The sequence below is a fragment of the Pochonia chlamydosporia genome, chromosome 4 (genome assembly GCF_001653235.2).
Source record: "Pochonia chlamydosporia 170 chromosome 4, whole genome shotgun sequence".
Taxonomy (NCBI): domain Eukaryota; kingdom Fungi; phylum Ascomycota; class Sordariomycetes; order Hypocreales; family Clavicipitaceae; genus Pochonia; species Pochonia chlamydosporia.
Window position 1 is genome coordinate 4,014,417 of NC_035793.1, and position 20,723 is coordinate 4,035,139.

Below are 20,723 nucleotides of genomic sequence, written 5' to 3' on the forward strand. Positions count from 1 at the left end.
AGACTTGTGCTGCACTCAAGCCGACATAAGGCAGAGCTGAGGTTCTCGCCGTTTCTTGTGACAGGATTGGGTGCGCAAAGTTGCCTTCGTCCGGCCGGCTTATACGACGCGACAGGTAGCCGGTAGGCTCTCAAGCGCACATTAGTTATACTGACGAAATTCGATGACGACAGCAGAGTTATGGAGAATAGAACATATGGCAGCAGAAGCAAGCAAGCCAGAGGAGCAGGAAACTTGAGACGGTGGGGTCCAAAAGAAATGGAGGCAGGGTGCCTGAATATAAATCACAAAGTGATGTGATATCGGCTGGTGGCCACAATCGCAGACACGGGCAGCATAGAAGGAGACTTTGCACTTCTAGACGGTGGAGCATTCATGCAAGTCCGATATGTTCTCACACTTACACAGTGTTGTGGATGAGGAAAAGAGAAAAGCTTGAGACTGCCTTGGACGGGTATGTCGAGCGAATCTGGCAGAATGCGGGATGGGTGAACTAGCGGCTGTGTAAAAATCCCGTGGCGACGTTCACTTGCAAGGTCTCAGCGGCAGATGATGCCCTGAGATTGGCTGGTGTGAGAAATGGGTTCTGCAGATGGCGTGGGATGGTCACACAGAACATGACAGGGTCTGTATGAGTTGGCACACCCAACGGAGTGTGAAACGACCTGCATCACCACCGAAAGGAGCTTGGACGAAGCAACATCCCGAGCGGGGAAACCAGCCAGGCGTTCCGGTATTGAAAGGTGATATTCAGATTGCGCGTGGCTGGAATGTGGGATCCTTGGAAATCTTGTCAGTGATCAGGATGATTAAAAGAATTGCAAGCTTCATCATCAATCAAGCCTGGTAGCCCTACTTGAGAAGGATGAGTAGAAACAGCATGAGAAACAACATCAAAACTCAAAGGTCTCACAATGCCTTCATTCATTGCGAATTGAATAAGCCAAGTGCCATCCATCAGCATACTCCGGCAGTATTGGCTGAAGCAGAGCCAGATTCGGCCATTAGGGATATGTAGACAGGGTCCATGAAGAGAGCTGGAGACAATTCGAGGTGAGAGGATGACTTCGAGGTGGGGATGACAATGCTGGGGGCCGTTGGTGTTGGTTGATGGACATTGAGGGACATTGATGGACAATTTCTGCGCTGCGATTCGGCAGACAGGACGAGCCACAAAGAGCCGGCACGGAGCGGGCGCTAATAGAGAGTGCCTCATTCGCCAGAGATCTGGAGGGTGGGACATGACTGCCAGGGTCCGTTCAATCAGGACCAACAGCACAAGGTTCTGGTGACAGCAACGACCAACCCCAGGCAGGTGCCAAACACACAACTTTGGGAAGGTGCGAGGCAACTTGTGTTGTCTGGTTGCTCGCCATTTACAGAGACTTGCAGCTCCTCCATAAAATTACATCCTGCTTGATCATGAACAAGCATCAACCAACATAGAACAAAACCAGTTATTCCCAGTACCAAAACGGGACGCCGGTTTCCTCATCCAATTGCCAGACCGCAAAATAGGCCTGCAACCAACACAGAGTTGCAGCGAAGACACTCTACTCTTTTCTTCGTCATGTGCATTCTGTTGTACTACCGCCGGAGTCACGCTAGACGGCTCGGTTCCAACATCCGAGCGACAATTTTTTGCCATCGGCATCAGCCATTTGCACAATTTTTATTGAATTGATGTGACATATCCTGTTGACCATCATATTCTCGCTTGGCTAGTCAATATTCATCTTTTGTCAACGGGATGGGTCTGCACTGGTAATTGGGCGACACAGGCAGTAAGCGCCCGTAGTTCACACCATCGCTCGAAGCCAGCCACTGTTTTGTATGACTTGACATCGATAGTTGCTCAAAAGCAGGCGAATGAAACTTTGGCAAGTCCGCCAAGATAACTCCTTTTCGTAAAATCTAATATCCTGCAATGACATGGCGCTCACATCGAGGCCTTCCAATGACACTGGTGCCAACTAAATTGCTTGATCGAAATCGAATAAGCGCGCTGAGCAATTGCCATATTAAAATGGCGGTTTCAAACAAAATGACCTAGAAAACGTACCATACCAGGACTGGCGGTATGAGAAGAAGATGAGTAACCATACGAGCTATTGCCCTCTGGACAGAAATTGACTGCCAATGTGGTAGGTCTGGTTTGCAAAGGGAAGCTTGAGCTCAAAGAGCTGAGCTTTGGCGGGGCATGCGTTGCCTCTACCCAGCCTCGTGCCCCGCCTGTGGTTTCATTGGCTGCTCAGTCAAGTTCAATGGATGCTCCCCACGAGGCTGAAGCCAACTTTTCTTTGACTCTCAACCTCATGAATTGAACTTGCTGCCATTCAACAGCATCATCAAGATTAGATTCTACACTGCCGCATTACGGTTCCAACGGAATTAGCCATCTCTTTTAATACCTCTACAAACACAGCTCCCAATTACAACATGGCGCCTGAGGCGGGCTTGTCCCGTGCCACATTTGCCAAGCTCTCGCCGCATCCGTATCTTCTTGCCAACCTGGACGATGATGCTGTTGCACCTGCACGAAGCAATGGCCGCACCCCCGACGAAGTACGCCCGACAACGGTCAATCTATCCAGCTTATCCCACCCTCATGGCAGTTCTCTAGTTCGCATGGGTGATACAACTGTCATCTGTGGTGTTCGTGGTGAAACTATCTTGACACGACACATTCCCAACTACCGAGCCTCCAACAAAGAAACAGAGCTTTCCGACTACGATCTCCTGGTACCGAATATTGAGTTGGCAACCGGATCTTCACCCCAATTCCTACCAGGAGGGCCGCCCACGACGCTGGCCCAAACCCTGAGCACCAGAATATATTCTCTTCTCCACGATTCAAAGCTGGTCCAACCTGATGATCTTCGGATATGGCATGAGAGGCCATCTGAGCACATGGTTGCAGACGAGGATAAGATGGAAGAGGACGAGGAGGACACTGATGAACAGAGTGGAGAGAAATATGTGGCTGCATACTGGGTGTTGTACATTGATATTTTCTTCATTTCCTTCGACGGGAATCCATTTGATGCAGCCTGGGCGGCAACACTGGCCGCATTGCGGGACACAAAACTTCCTAGGGCACGCTACGACCCAGACCGCGAGCTGATCATCTGCACAAGGAAGGACCCGAAGCCCCTCACAATTACCACCATGCCAGTCGCCTGCACGGCGGCCGTGTTCACAGGCAAGGAGACAGACAGACATTCTGATGGAAAATTTTGGCTATTAGTGGACCCTGACAGGCTCGAGGAATCGCTGTGTGATGAAAGCATCACGATTGTAGTTGATTGCCAAGAGGAGAAGATGAAAATACTGTCAATATCCAAGCATGGAGGTGTTGTGCTGACGCCCAAGCTGCTCCGATCCAAAGGTCTCATGAATTGGGCGAACCAGAGATGGAACGGTGTGGCAGCAGCAATCACGGGCAACTAGGTATTAAAAATATAAAAAAGAGCGAAAATGATACCCAAGCACTTTTGGATCTTGCGTATATATGGCAACGGTGAATATATGAATACCTCAATAGCTCCGGGTGAGGGGGCCAGAGGATATCAGCTCCTGTGTCTACGCAATGGACCAAGTTCAAGATTCAAGCATGTGTCAACCATTCGAACTACCCTTTCAGACGTGATTCTAGGGCAGTAGATACCGGCCGACGACTCAATCTACCGCTCCTGTAAAATTACAAGAATTTTGGACGCTCAATGCGACATACACAGCGGTACACAATGCATCAGGCGTTGAAAGGAGCGGGTGGATGAAGAAGAGAAAAAAAGGTCGAACGCAAAGTTGATGGCCCACAAAGATGTAGTCGTTCCCCTTCGACACGACACTAAGCCAAATACGACTAGACCCCACTGCTCACACGCCCGGCCTGCAAAAACCCTCCATCCGACTTGCAAAACAAAATGCTTCGTTTCTCTTCCTCATCACTCACCTTCTTCACTTCCTCCGCACCATGGAATCCCTCTCAGACACACTGTGGGATGTAGTGATCAGCGGCACGGGGCTACAACAGTCCCTTCTCGCCCTGTAAGCTTTTTGGATTCCATTGGCTATGCTTTTTCCGCCGCACTGAATCACTCTGGCTGACTTGGGCGTTTGCTGACCATCTGCAAAAGAGCTCTTTCGCGGTCGGAAAAAAACGTTCTCCATGTCGATCCAAACGAGTACTACGGCGGTTCTGAAGCTGCATTGAGTCTTGAGGACGCAGATGAGTGGGCTGAAAAGTATGCAGGCTCAGACGCCAATGCTCCGTTTGCTGGAGCAGAGGTGACCAAAGAGAGCGAAGGTCTCGCAGCATCGCGAACCTACAGCCTTCCGTTGGCGCCGCAGCTTATCCATGCACGGTCGGAGCTGGTGAATCAGCTGGTTTCGTCGAAAGCCTTTCGACAGATTGAATTCCTTGCAGTCGGGTCCTTCTACATCTACCAGGCTGCGGCAGAGGACTCCTCGCCCGCCCTGAGTCGAATACCATCGACACGGGAGGATGTCTTTGCTAACAAAGCTATTCCCGCGCGTGCGAAGCGCCTGTTGATGAAGTTTCTCAAGTTTGTTCTTGACTACAATTCCGAAGCGCATGCCGATTTGTGGAAAACAAAAGAGTCTCAGCCGCTGGTCGAATTCCTGGAGACGGAATTCAAGCTGGACCAAGACTTGCAGTCATATGTTGTCACCTTGACTCTTTCCACAGATGGCAAGATCTCGGTACGCGATGGCTTGGCTGCAATTCATCGTCATCTTACCTCCATGGGTGTATTCGGATCAGGCTTTGCCGCTGTCTATCCCAAATGGGGTGGCCTGTCAGAAGTCGCTCAGGTAGGCTGTCGAGCTGGAGCTGTGGGTGGTGCAATCTACATGCTGGGGACCGGGATTTCCGGTGTTCAACATGTCCAATCGGACGGCGAGACACAAGTTGAGGTCTCTCTCACCAACGGTGTGACAGTCAAGTCGAAGACGCTGGTGCAGAGCACAGACAAGATTTCGAGCGATGATACCCGCGTCAGCAGACTGATTGCTGTTATTGACTCGCATATTCCTCATATGTTCCAACCAGTTGTTGAAGGTGCTCCTACACCTTGCTCAGCAATTGTTGCATTCCCCACCGGTTCCGTCGTATCCGATGGCGGCGACGTTTCCGGCTTTCCCATCTATGCTTTGGTTCACTCCAGCGATTCTGGCGAATGCCCAGCCGGACAATGTGAGTTTTTGCCTTTTCTTCTTGTTTTGTATCTTACTTCCTTGTGTTCGGATGAGCCTTTACAACGAATACTTATCTACATTGTCTGAATTACAATGACGATTCCTATCTCTGACAACCTGATTGCACAATCTTATTTCTCTTCATTATTGTTGAATACCCTAATATTTTACTCGCTAATGAACTGAAATCACAGGCACCGTAATCCTGAGCACAGTTTCCAGTACCAATTCCAAGAAGCTCCTGAGCCATGCACTTTCGTTGTTTCTTGCTGCAATCTCAACATCCGAGCCCGTCAAATGCCTCTGGCGGATGCACTATGAGCAAACCGTCGGCTCAGCCTCCTTCATCGTAGAAAACAACGTTGGAGTTTTTGACCGGATAACCCCAGACTTGGCTTTCAACGACTCTATCCTGGACCCTGTGAAGAGAGCCTGGCAGATGGTGATTGGTGAGGCTAACGAGGATGAGTACATGCAATTTGATGACAGAGAGGGTGTGAACGATGATGACGATCCATTTAATAGCTAAGGAGGCACGATGCCCACGAGACCATGTAACTGAATAAAACAATTATACCACCAGTAAAGTACTCTTTTGCCGCTGTATCCTTTGGGGTCCCAACGCCCAGAAAATTGAAGATATGCGAAACGCCTAAATGTCCCTTGACTTCTTCCCAGATGCAGCCCTCAGGCTAGCAGGTTTGGTACGATTCCTCGGCCAAGAGATAAAACTCAGACTCCGTGATTAGTATTCGAGTTCCAAACCTGTTCCATAATGCGTACCGCTCCGAAGATCTCCAGAGCCAGACCACTCTCCCGTAGGTGACAGTCCGTAATTCTCTGTGATGTGTTTTTTCCAAGGAAACGAAGTTAAATCAAGAATCAGTGAGAAAATTAAGAAACAAGGCAGAAAACAGCAATCAAGAAACAAACGGGCAAAACTCAGCAACGAATAGCACCAAGGTACGTGAAATCCAGTCCCAAACCATCGGCTACAACTCCTTCCCATCAGATGCATTCATGACACTCAAAGTAAATCATTCAACGATTGTGGTGCCCAGGTTCAAAACTTGAGCGGTCAGTCCAACGCGAAGAGTACCAAAGGGCTCATTGTTCGCAATGCCATCCTGCTTGACGGCGATGAGATTCTTGGTCGCAAGTGAAAGGACGTGAAGAAAGGCCTGTGATGCGACTGCCTTGCTGTGGAGTTCTGGATTGGCAAGATCTTCAAAGTCAATCCAGTGTTTCTTGTGTAAGCCGTCGTTTTCAAGGACTCCATGCTCGGCTGCTTGCTCTGCGACGTATCCCAGGAAACGTTGGCTGTAGGCATCTAGCCCCTGGGTAGACGGTGTGGCATTTTCAGCACCAAAATCCAAAGCCGCTTGGTCTTGTTCGAAGTTAATAGAAGATGCCTGAGAACCGAACCCTACGAATCCAAGAGGGTCTTCCACGGGGTCACTGTGTCTTTCGATGGAGCCGATGATGCTGCCTCGGTCGTGGAGGGGGCTCGGTGCGGCGGTGGACTTCCGGGCACTTCCTGGAGCACGAGTTGCTGAGCCAGGTGCCGCGGATCCTTGGCGGCTCCATGGCATGAAAGAGGATGTAAGTTTGTCTTCGAGTGGTGCGACTGCTTCTAAGCCAAGTTCTGGAGCGGTGTCATCGTCGAAATCGAGACCTCCGCCAAGAGTAGGGCCAGCTTCTCCTCGAGCAAACTCGTCTTCTTCTAGGCGCTGCCTTACATTTCTGTTGTCATCCTCCTCGACGCCGAATGCTTCAGGGGACTTGCGTCGTCTGGATTTTCTGGTGTTATTGGCTTGGTGGTCATCGATCTGTACTCCCAGTAGCCGAGCCTGTAGAGCTGTGCCCGCAAAGTCCGGCGCCAATGGATGACGGAGACCAAAGTCTCTTTCAAATCCTCCAACACCTGATATTCCATTGCTGTATAGAAAGGCCAGAGCATTTCTTTTAGCTTGTGCTTGCGCTGTGATTTTGGCTTTCTTCCGAGCTGCTCGCATGGTGGCCTCATAGTTCTCAGTCCAACCACGAAACGTATCTCGTGGGACTCGAATATCCTGATCGAACATGAGACGAACCTTCCTTCGAGGAGCAGCTTTATATGCAACCACTCCTTTGCCATCTGTAGTCTCTGTGGTAAGTGTCGGCGTGTCGGTGTTGAGTCCTTTGCTGGCTGGGTGCACGGCAAACGGCTCTGCATCGGGCAGTGCAGCTTCACCGAAATCGAGAAAAGGTTTCTCAACAAGATCAGCAGCACCTTGGGCTCGTATATTTCCCATTCTTGTTAGAGTAGTGCCAGCGGTATGCAATGGGTCTGGGCTGGTGCCACGAAGTAGCGGAAGTTCAGGCTCTTCATCGCATACCCCGATCAAGTTGCCATTACCGTCAAAGTCAAGACCAACACCGCATATCGGGTCAAGCTCATTTTCAGCAAAAGGAATAAAGTCAGGCATATTGTCTATCTCATGGATGCCCTTGTTGAATGGTGAGCTGTAACGGCCAAGATCACCAGGTAACTGGTAGCTTCCGATAGAGTGTGACGAGGGAGGTAGGTCCAGGCCAATAATGCTGGAGCGGCGGCTGGTGCACGCACTTGGCAAACTGATGTTGTCAGGTGGTGACATCTGGGAGTATCTAAGGGCCGACTCTTGAGTAGAGGTAAAGTTGAAGAGAGTCTCGCTGTTGAGTAGCTTGTCCAGCCCAGGAAGCATGGCCAAGGGGTCGAAGCTTGGGTCGTCTTGAAGTGTGATGTGCTGGCGTCTTGTAGTATGTTAGTCCGCAGTATCATTTGATGCAGCAGATAGATGGTAAGCTAATACGAACTTTGTCTTTCCGGCCTTTTCATCAGTCTCGCTCGTCTTCATGGACCGAAAATAGGTCATCATATCCGACTGTGTCTTTCCGGCATCCGAAAGCACATAGTTGCATTGATGAGAGAAGACACGTGACACTCCATATAATAGATTACCTTGAAGTCGTAGAGCAAGAGGGGCTCCGGGATCGAGGATCTTCTCACACGCTCTGGGGATATTGACCTCTTGGAGGGTCTTACGATTCAGCTTCCTCTGGCTGCCTTTTCCAACAGTTGCAACAAGCCTGGGACGTATTAGCGAGGCCATTGTATCGATTAGATGCCCATGATTAAGGGTACCATATTGTTGCGACACCATATTGGTTGTTAGTCAAGACTGATATTTGTCAGTCCGTATTCATGAGATGTAGAGTGTGGAAATCGTACTCTCGTGACTGAAAAACATGATGGCTTTGGACACTGACAAGACACTTAAAAAGGTTTAAGCTTTCCCGAGAGAATATGGCATATGGTATGCTTTCAAAGAAGCGGCAGTATGTCGCCAAGTATCTTGGTTATCCCGAAAACGAGGATGGTATCAGCTGTTGATCTATTTGACCTGTGACACACATGGGAAGTTGGAAATGCAAATGTCATTGAAGATGGAGACCAAGACGCGACGAGACGCGACAAGGTGCAAGCTTCTTCATGTTGAATCGACATCAGCTGGCAGATTTCTCCTTGGCAGCTGTCGACGTGGACGCTGACAGCTGTCACGTTGGTCTCGCATAATATTGCCTTTAGAATGTCTGACATAGCATAATGATGCTAGCACTATTATTCTCTTATTCAGTGGCTTTTCAGCAACAATAGATTGTAATGACATGATTGTATGCTGCACCAATTGTTGCAACTATTGCGTTGAGATTTCAAGCAACTGCAGTGGCTTGAGTGGGTGGCCATCGTCAAGGTCTTGCTGGGCTGGGAAGATGATATGTCTGTCTGCACAATCTCCTTCACCAGGCACAGCAGATGGAATTGTTCGGCATCTTGCAAATTCAGGTCTACGGTCTACGCCGCTTTCAACAACCCTCTTGTCCGTCGGGTATTTTCTGTCCATGGGCTGTTTGTGTGTGTCCCTGGTCCTCCACCTGGGGTGAGGCCAATGGCGAGATTCCGCCAAACGGAATGCAGCCATTGTCCAACAAGCCATCTTCCCTATTTAGATGTGTTGAAAGGCCCAGAGCAACGTATTGCCCTACCAGATGCAAGCATCTCCGTTGCATACCGGTGATTGCCGCTGTGGTGATCTGATCCCTGCCTTTTTGTCTGCGTAAGGGCTGTGTCTTGATGCCTCGCTTGTCCGATCTGTCTCTGATGTGTGTGAAGGATTGTCCAGACTGGAGTCCGGTATTGGGGGCTAAAATAATAGGACCGGGAGCCAGGCAAAAGGGAGTTATGTGATATGCAAATTCACACACTTGTCACGCAAGCACTACTAGTGTATTGTGAAGTGTTGGTGCATACTGTATAATACTTGAGGGTATATTACCCTGTCCTCTCACAGGCAACGTCTACATGAATTGGGTTTGATGTTTTCTCTGGCCTGCATGCCCGGCTGACAAGGTCCGCCAATGGCTTAGAACAAGGCGTGGTTGAGATACCCAATCAAGAAGGGTACATCACCTACCATGACAGCCTCGGATACTTGGGTATGCTGTTGATACCGAGTATCGTTGGTGTAAAATGAACTTCTCAAGACATCTGTACTTCTGGATCTTCTTGTCTTTGCCAATTGTATGTAATTTAGGCTGATTGATTAACGGTGGGGGGTCAGAAGTATTTGAGCAGGGAAAGGTATCGCATATCGCGTTGTGTGCTGAGGCATATGGAGCTGTGTTAGTGTATACTTGGATATGTTCAAATACATTGAACCACAGACTGTAGCTCTGGTAATCGTTTCGCAAGCCATTCCAATCCAGGCGCCCAGTTCAGCACATTAGGGTCCATGACTTAGACTCTGGCTCTAGCTCTTACAGCGAGGGAAACGAATCCAACATCGACATTAGGGGTGATTTATCGTTGAACCGTGCCAAGTTTCTCCTTTGGTGTTCAAATGAGAAGGTGAGCTGTACAGATTAGCACACAGGAAAAGTGATTAGAGTCCCGTGTTGGTCGACTGGCATTCACAATCAGATATTCATAAGTTTGCTCTTGGTACGCGCAGGACTATCCCGGCCCCGGTCCAAGGTTGCACAGGGTGGCGTTAGACATTGCCAGATTGTCACTCTGAGGGTCTGGCGCGGCGCACGGAAGCTGCCCCTGGGCTGAAGATTGGATAATGGATGGGATGACCACAAGGCACTGTACGTATGTGGTAGGGAAGACAGGTTTGCATTGAGGTCCCCAATGTACGGGCTGTGAGTGCCGCTCCTCAGGTGAGACTGGCAAGAGGACCTGATGATGGCACAACATCAGGCGTAAGGTGTTGTCTAACATAGCTTTGTGCGCGCTGTGACGAACGTAGAAAGATCCAAATGTAGCCACCAGCGTCGAAGTACGGAGTAGGCAGCCAACAAGTGACCCTGGGATGGACCAGCAAGTTCGTCTGCAGCCACTGCGGGACATGGCAGGATAAGCTGGGCGTTTGTGTCGTAATTTGCCCGAATTCATGCTCCAGGGTTGATGTTGTACCGAAAGTCTGGTGGCTGAATGCTGGTGCATTGTTTGGTTTGGATACATAGTCAAGGGCAATATGGCGGATGAATGTGGTCTTTGATGAGACTGGACAGACGGAAAATGGTGCGATCTATCAGGCCACATCACGGTGTTGACCTGCCGGCAGTTCTCGCTCGCAATAAAAAGTTTCGTCAGTCGTGATTGCCGGGCATGAAACATGTCATCGAGGATCATCAATGAAAGCCGTGGCCACGCCAGGACCTGGATCGGTTTGTTAGTGTCAATTATTGCTTTGAAGTGCATGTTGCAGAAACCGACATGACATGACATGGAGACTAGCTGATTTAGTACCATTGCAGCAAATGCGCTAATATTGCTCAGACTCCAGTGATGGGCCAGCTGAGACCAATTCTGGATGCAAAGCTGACTTCAGCCGCTTCACGCGAACTTTGTTCAGACTTGAACATGTTGAACTTGGGAGTTGATCCGACCAACACTGCGATTGTGGGAACCAAGTTGAGCATCACGGAAGGAGCACCACACCGACTAGACGCGACCAATTCAGTAGGAGCTACGGAATACATGTGGCCATCACATGACCTCCGTAAACTTGAAGCATTTCGTCGGACTTGTTGGATCTGGAATGAAACGACAGCAACAGATATACGCTGACCTGCACCGAAACGTTTGAGTCGACCGAGGGTAATGTTCAACGTTCCTTGTTGCACTGCCCCATTTTGACCGTGGCAGCCAATATAACCAACTCTGGTCTTGTTGTCTGGCTACCACCCCGAATAGTTGACTAGTAATATGCGGGCTGGGACCTGGAACCGCACATACAAAGCACCCCAGACTGTATCAGCATAATCCTGTACGGCAACCCCCGTTGAGAAAGATTGTCGCCCTTCTTCACCATACCCTCAGCTCGACGCTTGGCATCAGTTAGCGAGAGCCGGGCCGGTTTTGCCTGGACTGCTGGATGGACTGAGCTGGGCTTGGCTTGGCTGGGGTGGCTTTTGAGGGTGGCTTTTGAGGGTGCCTTTTGAGGGTCTAGCCGTGGCTCCCTCCAAGGATCGATCGAATCCACAACAGACTTCAACATCCTCGCCGGCAGGCAAATAAACACCAGGACATTCCCTTCATTGTCTCTGGTGAGACCAATCTACCCACAACTGTATTGCGCACCAAGATCAACTGATCCGTCCCGTTCGCCACGAGACATTCTTGCCGGACCGCGACCGTTTTGCCGGCAAACGTCATGGATCCGGCTGGGGTGAACCAACCATTCGGGACAAGCAACCCGTCTGCGCCTACATCGTCACAAACCTCGAACAATCATTCTGCTCCGGCATCTGCTTCAGCATCCGTGACAAGTCCTGTCAGCGCGAACGGTGGGCGACCTGGCGTCGGTCAAAGTGACGTCCCGTCAATCAAACGTCGATCGCCAATCGCCTGCAGAAGGTTTGTTCAAATCACTCTCAACCAACCTGGCTGCTTGCAAGCCAGCTGTGCTAACTTGATATTCAACATGAAGATGTCGTCGCATGAGGAGTAAGTGCATTCATGAAAAGGGCCAGCCTCCGTGTAAATCCTGTCGAGAAGCTGGCATACCTGCTGAAGAATGGTAAGCTGCAGTCACCCTCAACCTGCCCACTGCTGCCATGTTTTGGATTTCAAATTAACTCCCAGTTCTTCGTTACACAGCATTTTTCCAGTCAGGGGACAGCCAGACTTGGATCGTGAATACCGGCACCCTCGCACAAGAGCGGATAAGTCCACCAAAAGTGGCTCGAGCAGCACTAAAGCGCGGCGCTCTGGTACAGACGCTTCTTCGTCTCTGTTGGCTCAACAGCGCCAGGCCGAGAATTGGGATGGCCTTCCTCCTCTCCAAGAACTCATTGACGGCGTTCATCTTTTCACCAAGCAGTATTTTCAACTTGGTTTCATACCCAAGGAGCAGTATCCAGAGCGTCTACGCAAGGACTTGCGTTCAACGAGCCTATTTCTACTCATGAGTATTCTTAGCATCTCAGCACGGTTAAGTCCTGCGTTCAAGGTACGATATGGCACCGGTGTCAAGGCTGCCGAGTATTTCATGGAAAGGGCCTCATCCATAGCGATTGAGGAAGTGTACCAAGAGCCTACGTTGGAAAGGTGCCAAGCATTTTATTTGCTGAGTATTGCCCAACAAGGCAGTGGAGAACGCAATAAGAGCTATGTAGGTGATACATCATTTGATAAACCACACAGACACGTCTCCTCTCATGCTAACATGGGTGCAACAATCAAGATCAATATGGGTATTGCTATCCGAATGGCCATACTGATGCAGCTTCAACGAGAAGAAACATATCACATTCCGAGCCCAACGCCAGACCTAATCATACGCGCCGAGTCGGCAAGACGAACACTTGTAAGTCATTGCCCAAGTCAACTATGTAGGTTCGCAACAACTAACTTTCTTCTCCAGTGGATGCTGTACAGCCAGGACAATTTGCATTCAGGTCCTTTGTCTCCCGTGTCCCTCTTCGCTGGGGATATTACGACGCTTCTGCCTTGTAACGAAGAAGACTTCGCTCATGGCCGGGAACCACGGTCACGGGCTGCTTTGGAAGGAACACCCCCAGCCATGGACAATCCCAAGTTAATTCGAGACGCCAACCGATCACTCTTTGCAACATTGATGCAAATCCATTCCTGGTGGGGTCTCGTCGGCCGCCGTGCGGTTAGATACAGTAAAAGTCCTCGACCTTGGGACCCAGCCAGCGAATTTTCACAAACAGCCAGAAAGCTGAGGGAATGGGAACAAGACCTACCCCACGAACACGTATGGAGCACTTATCTCCTCAAGGGATACAAGGCGGAAAGCCAAGAACTCGCATACCTGTGCGTGACAATGATGACCCGACTGTCCAACATTGTCCTCCGCAGACCATATCTGATAGAGTTGGTTCTCTCCTCCCTCCTTGCCACTTGTTACATCAGTTGAAACTTATTCACATCTCGCACGCAGCATCATTAAACCTGATACAAAAGACCCAACAAAACAAGCCTTCTTCACATCCATGTCCAACGAAATCTTCACCAACGTCCGCTACCTCTACGAACAAATCGACGCCCAGTTTACCAACCGCTCACCAGACGAGAGTGTCGGTGCCCAAATCGCCGCCTTTTGCGTCTACAGCTGTGGCCTCTTCTCAACCTATCTCTGCAAATACCCAAATAGTAAGTTCATCACCGCCCCCTTATCCCGCCACGGACATTCCAAGACCATGTAACCAACACCAACAACCAACCAGTCTGCCAAGACAAAACGCTCGTTCGCGACGGACCCATGATGCTCCAACGAACAATCAACATCCTCAAAGAATGCCGAGAAGTATGGCCCTTAGCAGCCCGTTGGGTAGAAGCCCTCGAAAAGTTCTCCCTCGACCCCCAGTCCGCCACGTTCGGCAACGAAGGCAGCATGGACGACGGCAAAGATCCCATCCCCCGCGCCATCCGCCAACTACCACCTCTGTTCCCTCAAGCTACCAACAAACCTCTCCGTCCTCCTCCGCCTCCGCCTCCATCCCTCCCCGAACCAAATGTCCTGCTCCGACCAGGAACCCAGCCCGAACTACCGCCCGCATCATCCATCACTTCACCGGGCATCGTGAACACCCTATCCCATATCAACGGCCACTTACCTTCTCCCCCTCAACACGGATACCCGACTCCAGCACCGTTACCACCAACAATCTCTCCGCACCCATATCCTAACCATCTCCCGCCGCCTCAGTCAAACATGTACATGCACTCTATGGGTCGCCAAAACGTAGATGGACTAGGTATGCTCATCGAGGCTTTCGACTCGAATCACGGTCCTCCGGCACCACACTACGGCGCAGGCAACTATAATCCACAATTGGGACCCGGAACAGATGGTTTTGAAGGTGAATTGCAGTTTTATATTGACGGCCCTCCATCTACGTGGATAAGTAGCAGTCCTTGGCTCGACACCATGCAATGAGTTACGCTTCCTTAGGTCGATTTTATATTGGGTTGGATAGCGAATGTTTATATACCATGTACACAAATTTACTTCTACAGGATAAATTACACTTCAAAGTACAATACTACAAGTGCAACATTCACACAACAAATCAACAATGCGAGTGGACCAACTATTCTTATTGAACTGTGTATGTGTAGCCTGCATCTCGACAAGCATCACTTGATACTACGTCTACCAGTACACGCTCCAAAGTTCCCATCCACTCCAATCAAATTTGTCATCCGCTCTCCGTCCCTTCCATACGTTCCATATCCCCGACACACTCCAAAATTCCTCATATTCATCCACAACATACCTCTCTTGATGATGCTATAAAACCCAAGTCCTACTGTGCGTTTACGCTCTAGAAAACTCCCATTCACTTGAAGGGTCTAGTGCAAATGAGATGGAAACAAAGACAAGCCCACAAATCAAAAGGAGGAAAACAAATGGTGATAAAGAGCTAATATTTAGCGTGCGAAAAGGAGGTAAATAAAAGAAAAACATGATCAAAGAGTAATAACCCTGCCGCCTGTACTCCCTGTTTCCTCTCTACATGACTTTTAACGTGCCGCCGCGCTCTCTTTTGTTGGAAAATTCCATGCGGGGCTTTACATGACTACTCTATTCCTTCGTTGTAACTTGAGATGATTAAACAAAAGATGTGTAATGGGCAATATGTTGGGGTGAAGGGGATGGGGAAAATGACAAAATGTGTAAGCTAGGTGTACTTGATAGTGACACGGGGGGTTGGTTTGGGGAAAGGGGGGAATCAATGTCGTCGTATTGATAAAGGGGGGTATTTTGATTATGAAGTGTCATGGGGAGTCTCTATATACACGTGAAAGGGTCGTATGATTCGTGTTGTGTGTGTGTGTGTGTGTGTGTGATGTGAGTGCGGGTGGTGACGTGACGTTCAGCAAATGACGGTGGTGCCGTTGAAGGCATGGTGTGGTTGTTCGACCTCTTCCGAAGTCGTACAGAAGAAAGCGACATGGCTAGAACTATGAGAAAACGACTCGACCGTTGGTCCTTGGTGCGAGACACTTTTTCCCATTCGTTCCTAAACAACTAGGGGACTCACGACATGACAGTCTGAGCTCCTCCGAGCTGGCGCTTAACTTGCTCTCGAGCCCAGCGAGCAGTCTCAATGGTCTGAGGGCTGAACTCGCGGTTGGTCTTGGTCTCTTTAATCATGGCAGTCAGCCAATCTTGACGGAAAGCGTCCACCAATTCACCGTTGGGATAAGCATCGGCAAGATCACTGAGTTGGAGTGTCAGCTGTAGTTCAGGTTATACATGCAGAAGAAATGTTGAAGACATACCCGATGACACCCATGCTCGCGCGCAGCAGGCCTTCACTTCGAATAGTATCGTTGGCAATCTGGTTGAGCAAGTTGAAGATGGCGGGGACATATTGCTGTAGAGGTTGAGCTGCAGAATGGTTAGCGTTTCGGTGATCACGACTGGATACACATTTGGTGTTGACACTCACTCTTCTCGCTAGACTTCATGGCTCCGATGATACCACCCCAGGCATCCATAATACCCTCACGCAGAGAGATGACATAGCCAACCATCTCAATGGGGCCGTCAGGGGTAGCAGTGACTGTAGCAGCCTGCTCGAGGACCTGTGCCACCACAGACAGATATGTCTCAAAGTGTCCAGAGATGGCACCGGCGATATCGCCGAAGCATTGCAGAATGGCCGGCTTGAACTGATTAGAGAGAGCGGTACTCTAGAAACAAGTCGGTTAGTCGTGAAGAAAACTACGGCACACGCGGGTGGGGGAAGCATTCATACCCTCAAATTGTTTAGGAGATAGTTCATAAAGTTATCACAGAATGGTTGGCTGCGCTCGCCCATAGAGCGAGTGATGTCGCTGACCAGGCCGATAGCCATGGAACAGAGGCTGGGTTCGTCCTGATTTCCAAGAGCATTGTACAGGAAAGGAGCAAAAGCTTCCATGTACTTGATAAAGTCCTCCTCCAATGTTGTGGAAAGGGCAGAGATTGTTCCAAACACAGCCTCGGGAACGCTAGACTTGCCTCCAACGCTGTTCAGGATCTGAAGCAAGATTTGCATGATGCGGTCAGCCTGGGGTCCGATATCCTTGTCCAGTCTAATGACGATGGCCTGCAAAACGGTGCACAAGCTGTTCTGCATCTCCTCGAGGGTGATCTTGTCTTCGACGCTGACGACCTGGGACTGCAGTGGAACAGTCTCTTCGAGACGTTTAATGATGACGTCAGATAGTGATGCAACGGCTTGCAGACTATCTGAAGCAGAACTCTGCACAAAGATGTTGAGCACCTCGTAAGCAGCGGTGCGCACATACGTTTCAGCATCCTGTCTCGCTGTCAAGTCAAGCAGGGAGCTGACGGCCTGGTTGAAGTGAGGAGTCACAGGGTTGGTAGTAGCGCCGACGTCGCCGGCAAAACGCTCAGCCAAGTTCATGAGAGCCCAGCAGCATGAAGGAGCCATCTTGGCATTGCTCATCAGACCCTTGAATAGTGACTCGATGAGGGTAGGTAGTTGCTGAAGAGGATCGATAGCCTCGGCGCACGCTTCCGTGACGCGTCCCAGGGTGAAGGCTGTGGAGTCTCGGACCTGGAAAGACGGATCATCCATCATGCTGATCAAGATGGGCAGAGCCTGCTTGACGATGGGATCCAACACCTTCTCATCGGGGCCCTCCATAATGGCACCAAAGGCTGAGACGGCGGCGTCACGGAAGTGCCAATCCTCTGAGCGAAGATTTGCCTCGACAAACTGCAAAACAGGAGCGATGATGCTAGCACCCACGGCCTGTGCGTACAGCTGCAGGCACTGGTACGCAGCTCGGGAAATGTTGTATTCGTCATCAGTAGCATCCTCATCCTGCTTGGTGAGGAGGGACAACAGCACGGGAACGACCTCATTAGCAGCAACACGTGCAAAGTTGTAAAAGTTGCGCATCTGATCAGAGCTCTCGACTTGCGCGTTGTCGAACTCAATGTTGACTTCCTCCTCACAGACGGTACTCCAGAATTCAACAGCAAGCTTGGCCACATCCTCATCCTCGGACTTCATTCCAAGAATGGTCAAGCCAAACAGGGCCTTCTCCATATAAAAGCGCATGTTGTCGTAGTACAGTGCCATGATTCTGTTGAGACAGCCAAAGGCACCCTGCTGAATGCGAGAGTCGTCGGCCTGTGTTGCCTCGCAGACGACCTGCATGATGTAGTTTCGTTCTCCCTCATGCTTGAAGTTGCTGCTAACAAACTCCAATGAGTCGCCCAGGGCGGTAATGGCAGCCAATCTGACTTCACTGTTGGTCTCCTCTTTTCTTGCTCCTTGAACGACGGCAGTCAAGATGGCGTTGGAGTGGGAGACGAGAGCAACTCGAAGTTCTGAGTCGGAGCTTTCGCAGATGTAACCGATGGTGGTGAGAGAAGCCTGCTTCTGATGATCGGCGCCGTCCGTAACGTTCTTGACCAAGAAGGGCATCAAGTCCGTCCATTGGTTGCGAGGCAATTCTATCGCCGCAATGGAGGAGATAACTTGGGCAGCCGCATTGCCGGCCTGGGCGTTGCTGGAGGAGAGAGTTTGCAGGGTAAGTTGTTTTACGCGCGACTTGGTTTCGTCGTCCGTTTGTTGCAGCCACTTGGTCTGAAGCTCTTGCAGCCGTTGAAAGTCTCGGGCTGTGAAGGCGTTCTTCAGGGCCAAACCGGCGGCAACTCGGATGGAGCTTTGCACTTGTTCGTTGGCAAGTTCTTGCACCAGGGTCGCCAGGTAGAGCGGCTATATCGAGGCAAAACGAGAAGAGGCGGTCAGCAGGAGGACAAACGGCAGAGATTAGAAGCTTGGGGAGAGGAGAGGAGAGGAGAGGCGAGGAGAGGGGGTTTTCAGCAAAACATACGAAGTTACTCTCCGCGGCCTGGTTAAGTTGTTGTTCGGCGGCATTTCGCAAGTTCGCGTCTATAAAGAAGGAAGTCTGCTGTTAGCAAAGTGAAAGTCACATCTCGGCATTCAAACTCTGTTGGAGGGACGGCAGACAGGAGCTGCATGGCCACGTAAATGATAGCAAGGGCTCAGCCTGAAGGGGCAGACAGCCAAAGCTGATGCAAGCGAGGGGTTGCCCAGAATCCAGGGGCAAAAGGAAATCATGAGAATGGGACTTACCCGGAGACAGCGAGTTAGCGAGCACCTGATTAATCTCTGAGCTCGACATATTTGCAGGTCGCAGAGCTTATCGTCATGCGGCTTTCTTGTGGTATCGAGGTATTGTGGTTTTGTTTCGAAGGAAGCCAGAGGCCAAAGAACTAGCCAGTCGCACGTGTGAGTAGGCAGAGGGCCAAAGGCGGAGACCCCAAACGCGGCGGGTGGGGGGGGGTTCTGGTTATTTTTTTCTGCGGTCAAGTTTTGGTGCAAAAGCGGTGGATGCAGTTGGACTAGATCGATGGTGGATAGTCTGGTGGATGATGGGAAGAGAAAGAACCACACCAGACGTCTTGGTGAAGTCACGTCAGGTTCGCCTTAATTTTCCCCCGTCAAGGCAACCAAACACGCAAAACGACAACCGACGAAACAGGGCAAGGCGATGCCAGGCGGTTGCGGGGGCTCGAGGATACTCCTGGCTGAAAATACACAGGAGAAATCTTAATCCGGTGTCGGACGTGATTTCGGCACTGAAATGAGCCTGGTAACGAAGGAGAAGAAGAAGAATGGAAAGAGGAAGCAGAGATGCAACTATCTCACAAGCTTCCAGGATGGTATTAAGGATTGCACGAAGATGGAGTTGAACAGAATGAGAAGGAAAAGGTCAGAGTCTGGTTTGAATGAAGTAAATACATGCACAAAAGCCCAGACAGACCAGTTGACCAGACATGTAAGGTTCGGGGCACTGACTGGTTGGTTGGTCCAATCGTGTCAAGGGGGGAGCCTTAAACTGGACAGTGGCCAGCAGGGATCAATGGTCAAGTCAATTTGATGATTGATGTCTGGTCTAGTCTGTTGCCTCGCTGCTGAGCCAGCCCTGACCAGATTAACCAGAAATTCATTGAGCTTGACTACCATCTGGCAATCTCCCAGGAACCAGACCAGACGGTTTGATCAGTTTGACCAGTTTGACCACATATTCAGATTCAATTGCCCCGAATACTGCACTGCCAATCTGGAAAAAGCCAGCAACGCCAAGTCCAACATCCACAGTGCAGCACCAGCAGGTCCAGGGGGTGCCACACCGCTGTAGGAACCCATCTAGCCCTGAACGGCTGCCCAAGCGGCTTACCCTAGTGGAAGCAGCCCCTGCGGGTGAGGCAACTGCGAACCATTGAGATTGAGCAGCCAGCCCTCCAGAAACATCCAGCACAGGCAGAAACATGGGCAGTTTTCAAATGTGACATCCAGAAATAAGCACACACATGCACACTTGCGCACAATTGACTGCACATTGTGTACACGGCATCCAATACCAGAATGGCGGTCTACTCATTACAGCCAAAGAAGATGTCTCCGAGTGTGGCATGGCGCCAGGGACAACAAGGCTAACTAACGTATGTGCAGTCTGGAATTTCTGGGGAGAACCCATGGAACATTTGAACATTAAACATGAGGCATTGATGGTTAATCAGGAACCGTTCGAGCAGCCGGGGTACACCTGGATTGTGCGTGCGCGTCATCCATGATGGACATTGGACATTGGGACCCTTTTCGTCAGGGGCGGAAATTGAGGCGTTTGGCGTCTGGGAATTGTCCATCTTGAGTCACGACATGCCTAAAGAGTCATTCTGCGGAAAGGACATGGACGGGAAAGCGGTGGCATGGTTTGGGTTTGCCCTAACTCTTGAATGCAAATGCAGCCGGATTCTGCAATGACGAGCAAGGGCACGATAAGTCGGTACGCAGAAACGTCTCCGGCAGTCGATTGGTGCTTGATATGATGCTTCAACACCAGACCAACTCCTCCGTCCATCAAATGTCAGTCAACACCCGCACCA

At 50.3% G+C, this 20,723-nt stretch overlaps 6 protein-coding genes across 6 annotated transcripts; 4 read left to right on the forward strand and 2 right to left on the reverse strand.

Annotated features, from left to right (window-relative positions):
* Positions 1-2,439: 2,439 nt before the first annotated feature.
* Positions 2,440-3,450, forward strand: VFPPC_08594 (3' exoribonuclease family protein; the record flags this gene model as incomplete). The annotated part of the gene is made up of 1 exon (XM_018287274.1): positions 2,440-3,450. The coding sequence occupies one exon, from the start codon at positions 2,440-2,442 to the stop codon at positions 3,448-3,450; it is 1,011 nt and encodes a 336-aa protein (XP_018144236.1).
* A 526-nt stretch (positions 3,451-3,976) lies between these two features.
* On the forward strand, positions 3,977-5,749 carry VFPPC_08595 (rab proteins geranylgeranyltransferase component A; the record flags this gene model as incomplete). The annotated part of the gene is made up of 3 exons (XM_018287275.1): positions 3,977-4,050; positions 4,140-5,218; positions 5,415-5,749. 3 exons carry the CDS (start codon positions 3,977-3,979, stop codon positions 5,747-5,749), a joined length of 1,488 nt encoding a protein of 495 aa, XP_018144237.1.
* Positions 5,750-6,257: 508 nt separating this feature from the next.
* VFPPC_08596 (Rec8) lies at positions 6,258-8,492 on the reverse strand (the record flags this gene model as incomplete). The annotated part of the gene is made up of 4 exons (XM_018287276.1): positions 6,258-7,995; positions 8,059-8,331; positions 8,387-8,423; positions 8,474-8,492. The coding sequence occupies 4 exons, from the start codon at positions 8,490-8,492 to the stop codon at positions 6,258-6,260; spliced, it is 2,067 nt and encodes a 688-aa protein (XP_018144238.1).
* Positions 8,493-12,268: 3,776 nt separating this feature from the next.
* On the forward strand, positions 12,269-14,717 carry VFPPC_08597 (chitinase 1 precursor; the record flags this gene model as incomplete). Its single annotated transcript, XM_018287277.1, has 6 exons — positions 12,269-12,329; positions 12,421-12,923; positions 12,996-13,118; positions 13,176-13,651; positions 13,719-13,930; positions 14,005-14,717. 6 exons carry the CDS (start codon positions 12,269-12,271, stop codon positions 14,715-14,717), a joined length of 2,088 nt encoding a protein of 695 aa, XP_018144239.1.
* Positions 14,718-15,821: 1,104 nt separating this feature from the next.
* Positions 15,822-18,955, reverse strand: VFPPC_08598 (importin beta-1 subunit; the record flags this gene model as incomplete). The annotated part of the gene is made up of 6 exons (XM_018287278.1): positions 15,822-16,005; positions 16,067-16,175; positions 16,237-16,480; positions 16,546-18,525; positions 18,644-18,702; positions 18,907-18,955. 6 exons carry the CDS (start codon positions 18,953-18,955, stop codon positions 15,822-15,824), a joined length of 2,625 nt encoding a protein of 874 aa, XP_018144240.1.
* Positions 18,956-19,202: 247 nt separating this feature from the next.
* Positions 19,203-19,421, forward strand: VFPPC_17806 (hypothetical protein; the record flags this gene model as incomplete). The annotated part of the gene is made up of 1 exon (XM_022429487.1): positions 19,203-19,421. The coding sequence occupies one exon, from the start codon at positions 19,203-19,205 to the stop codon at positions 19,419-19,421; it is 219 nt and encodes a 72-aa protein (XP_022285459.1).
* Between the last annotated feature and the right edge of the window lie 1,302 nt (positions 19,422-20,723).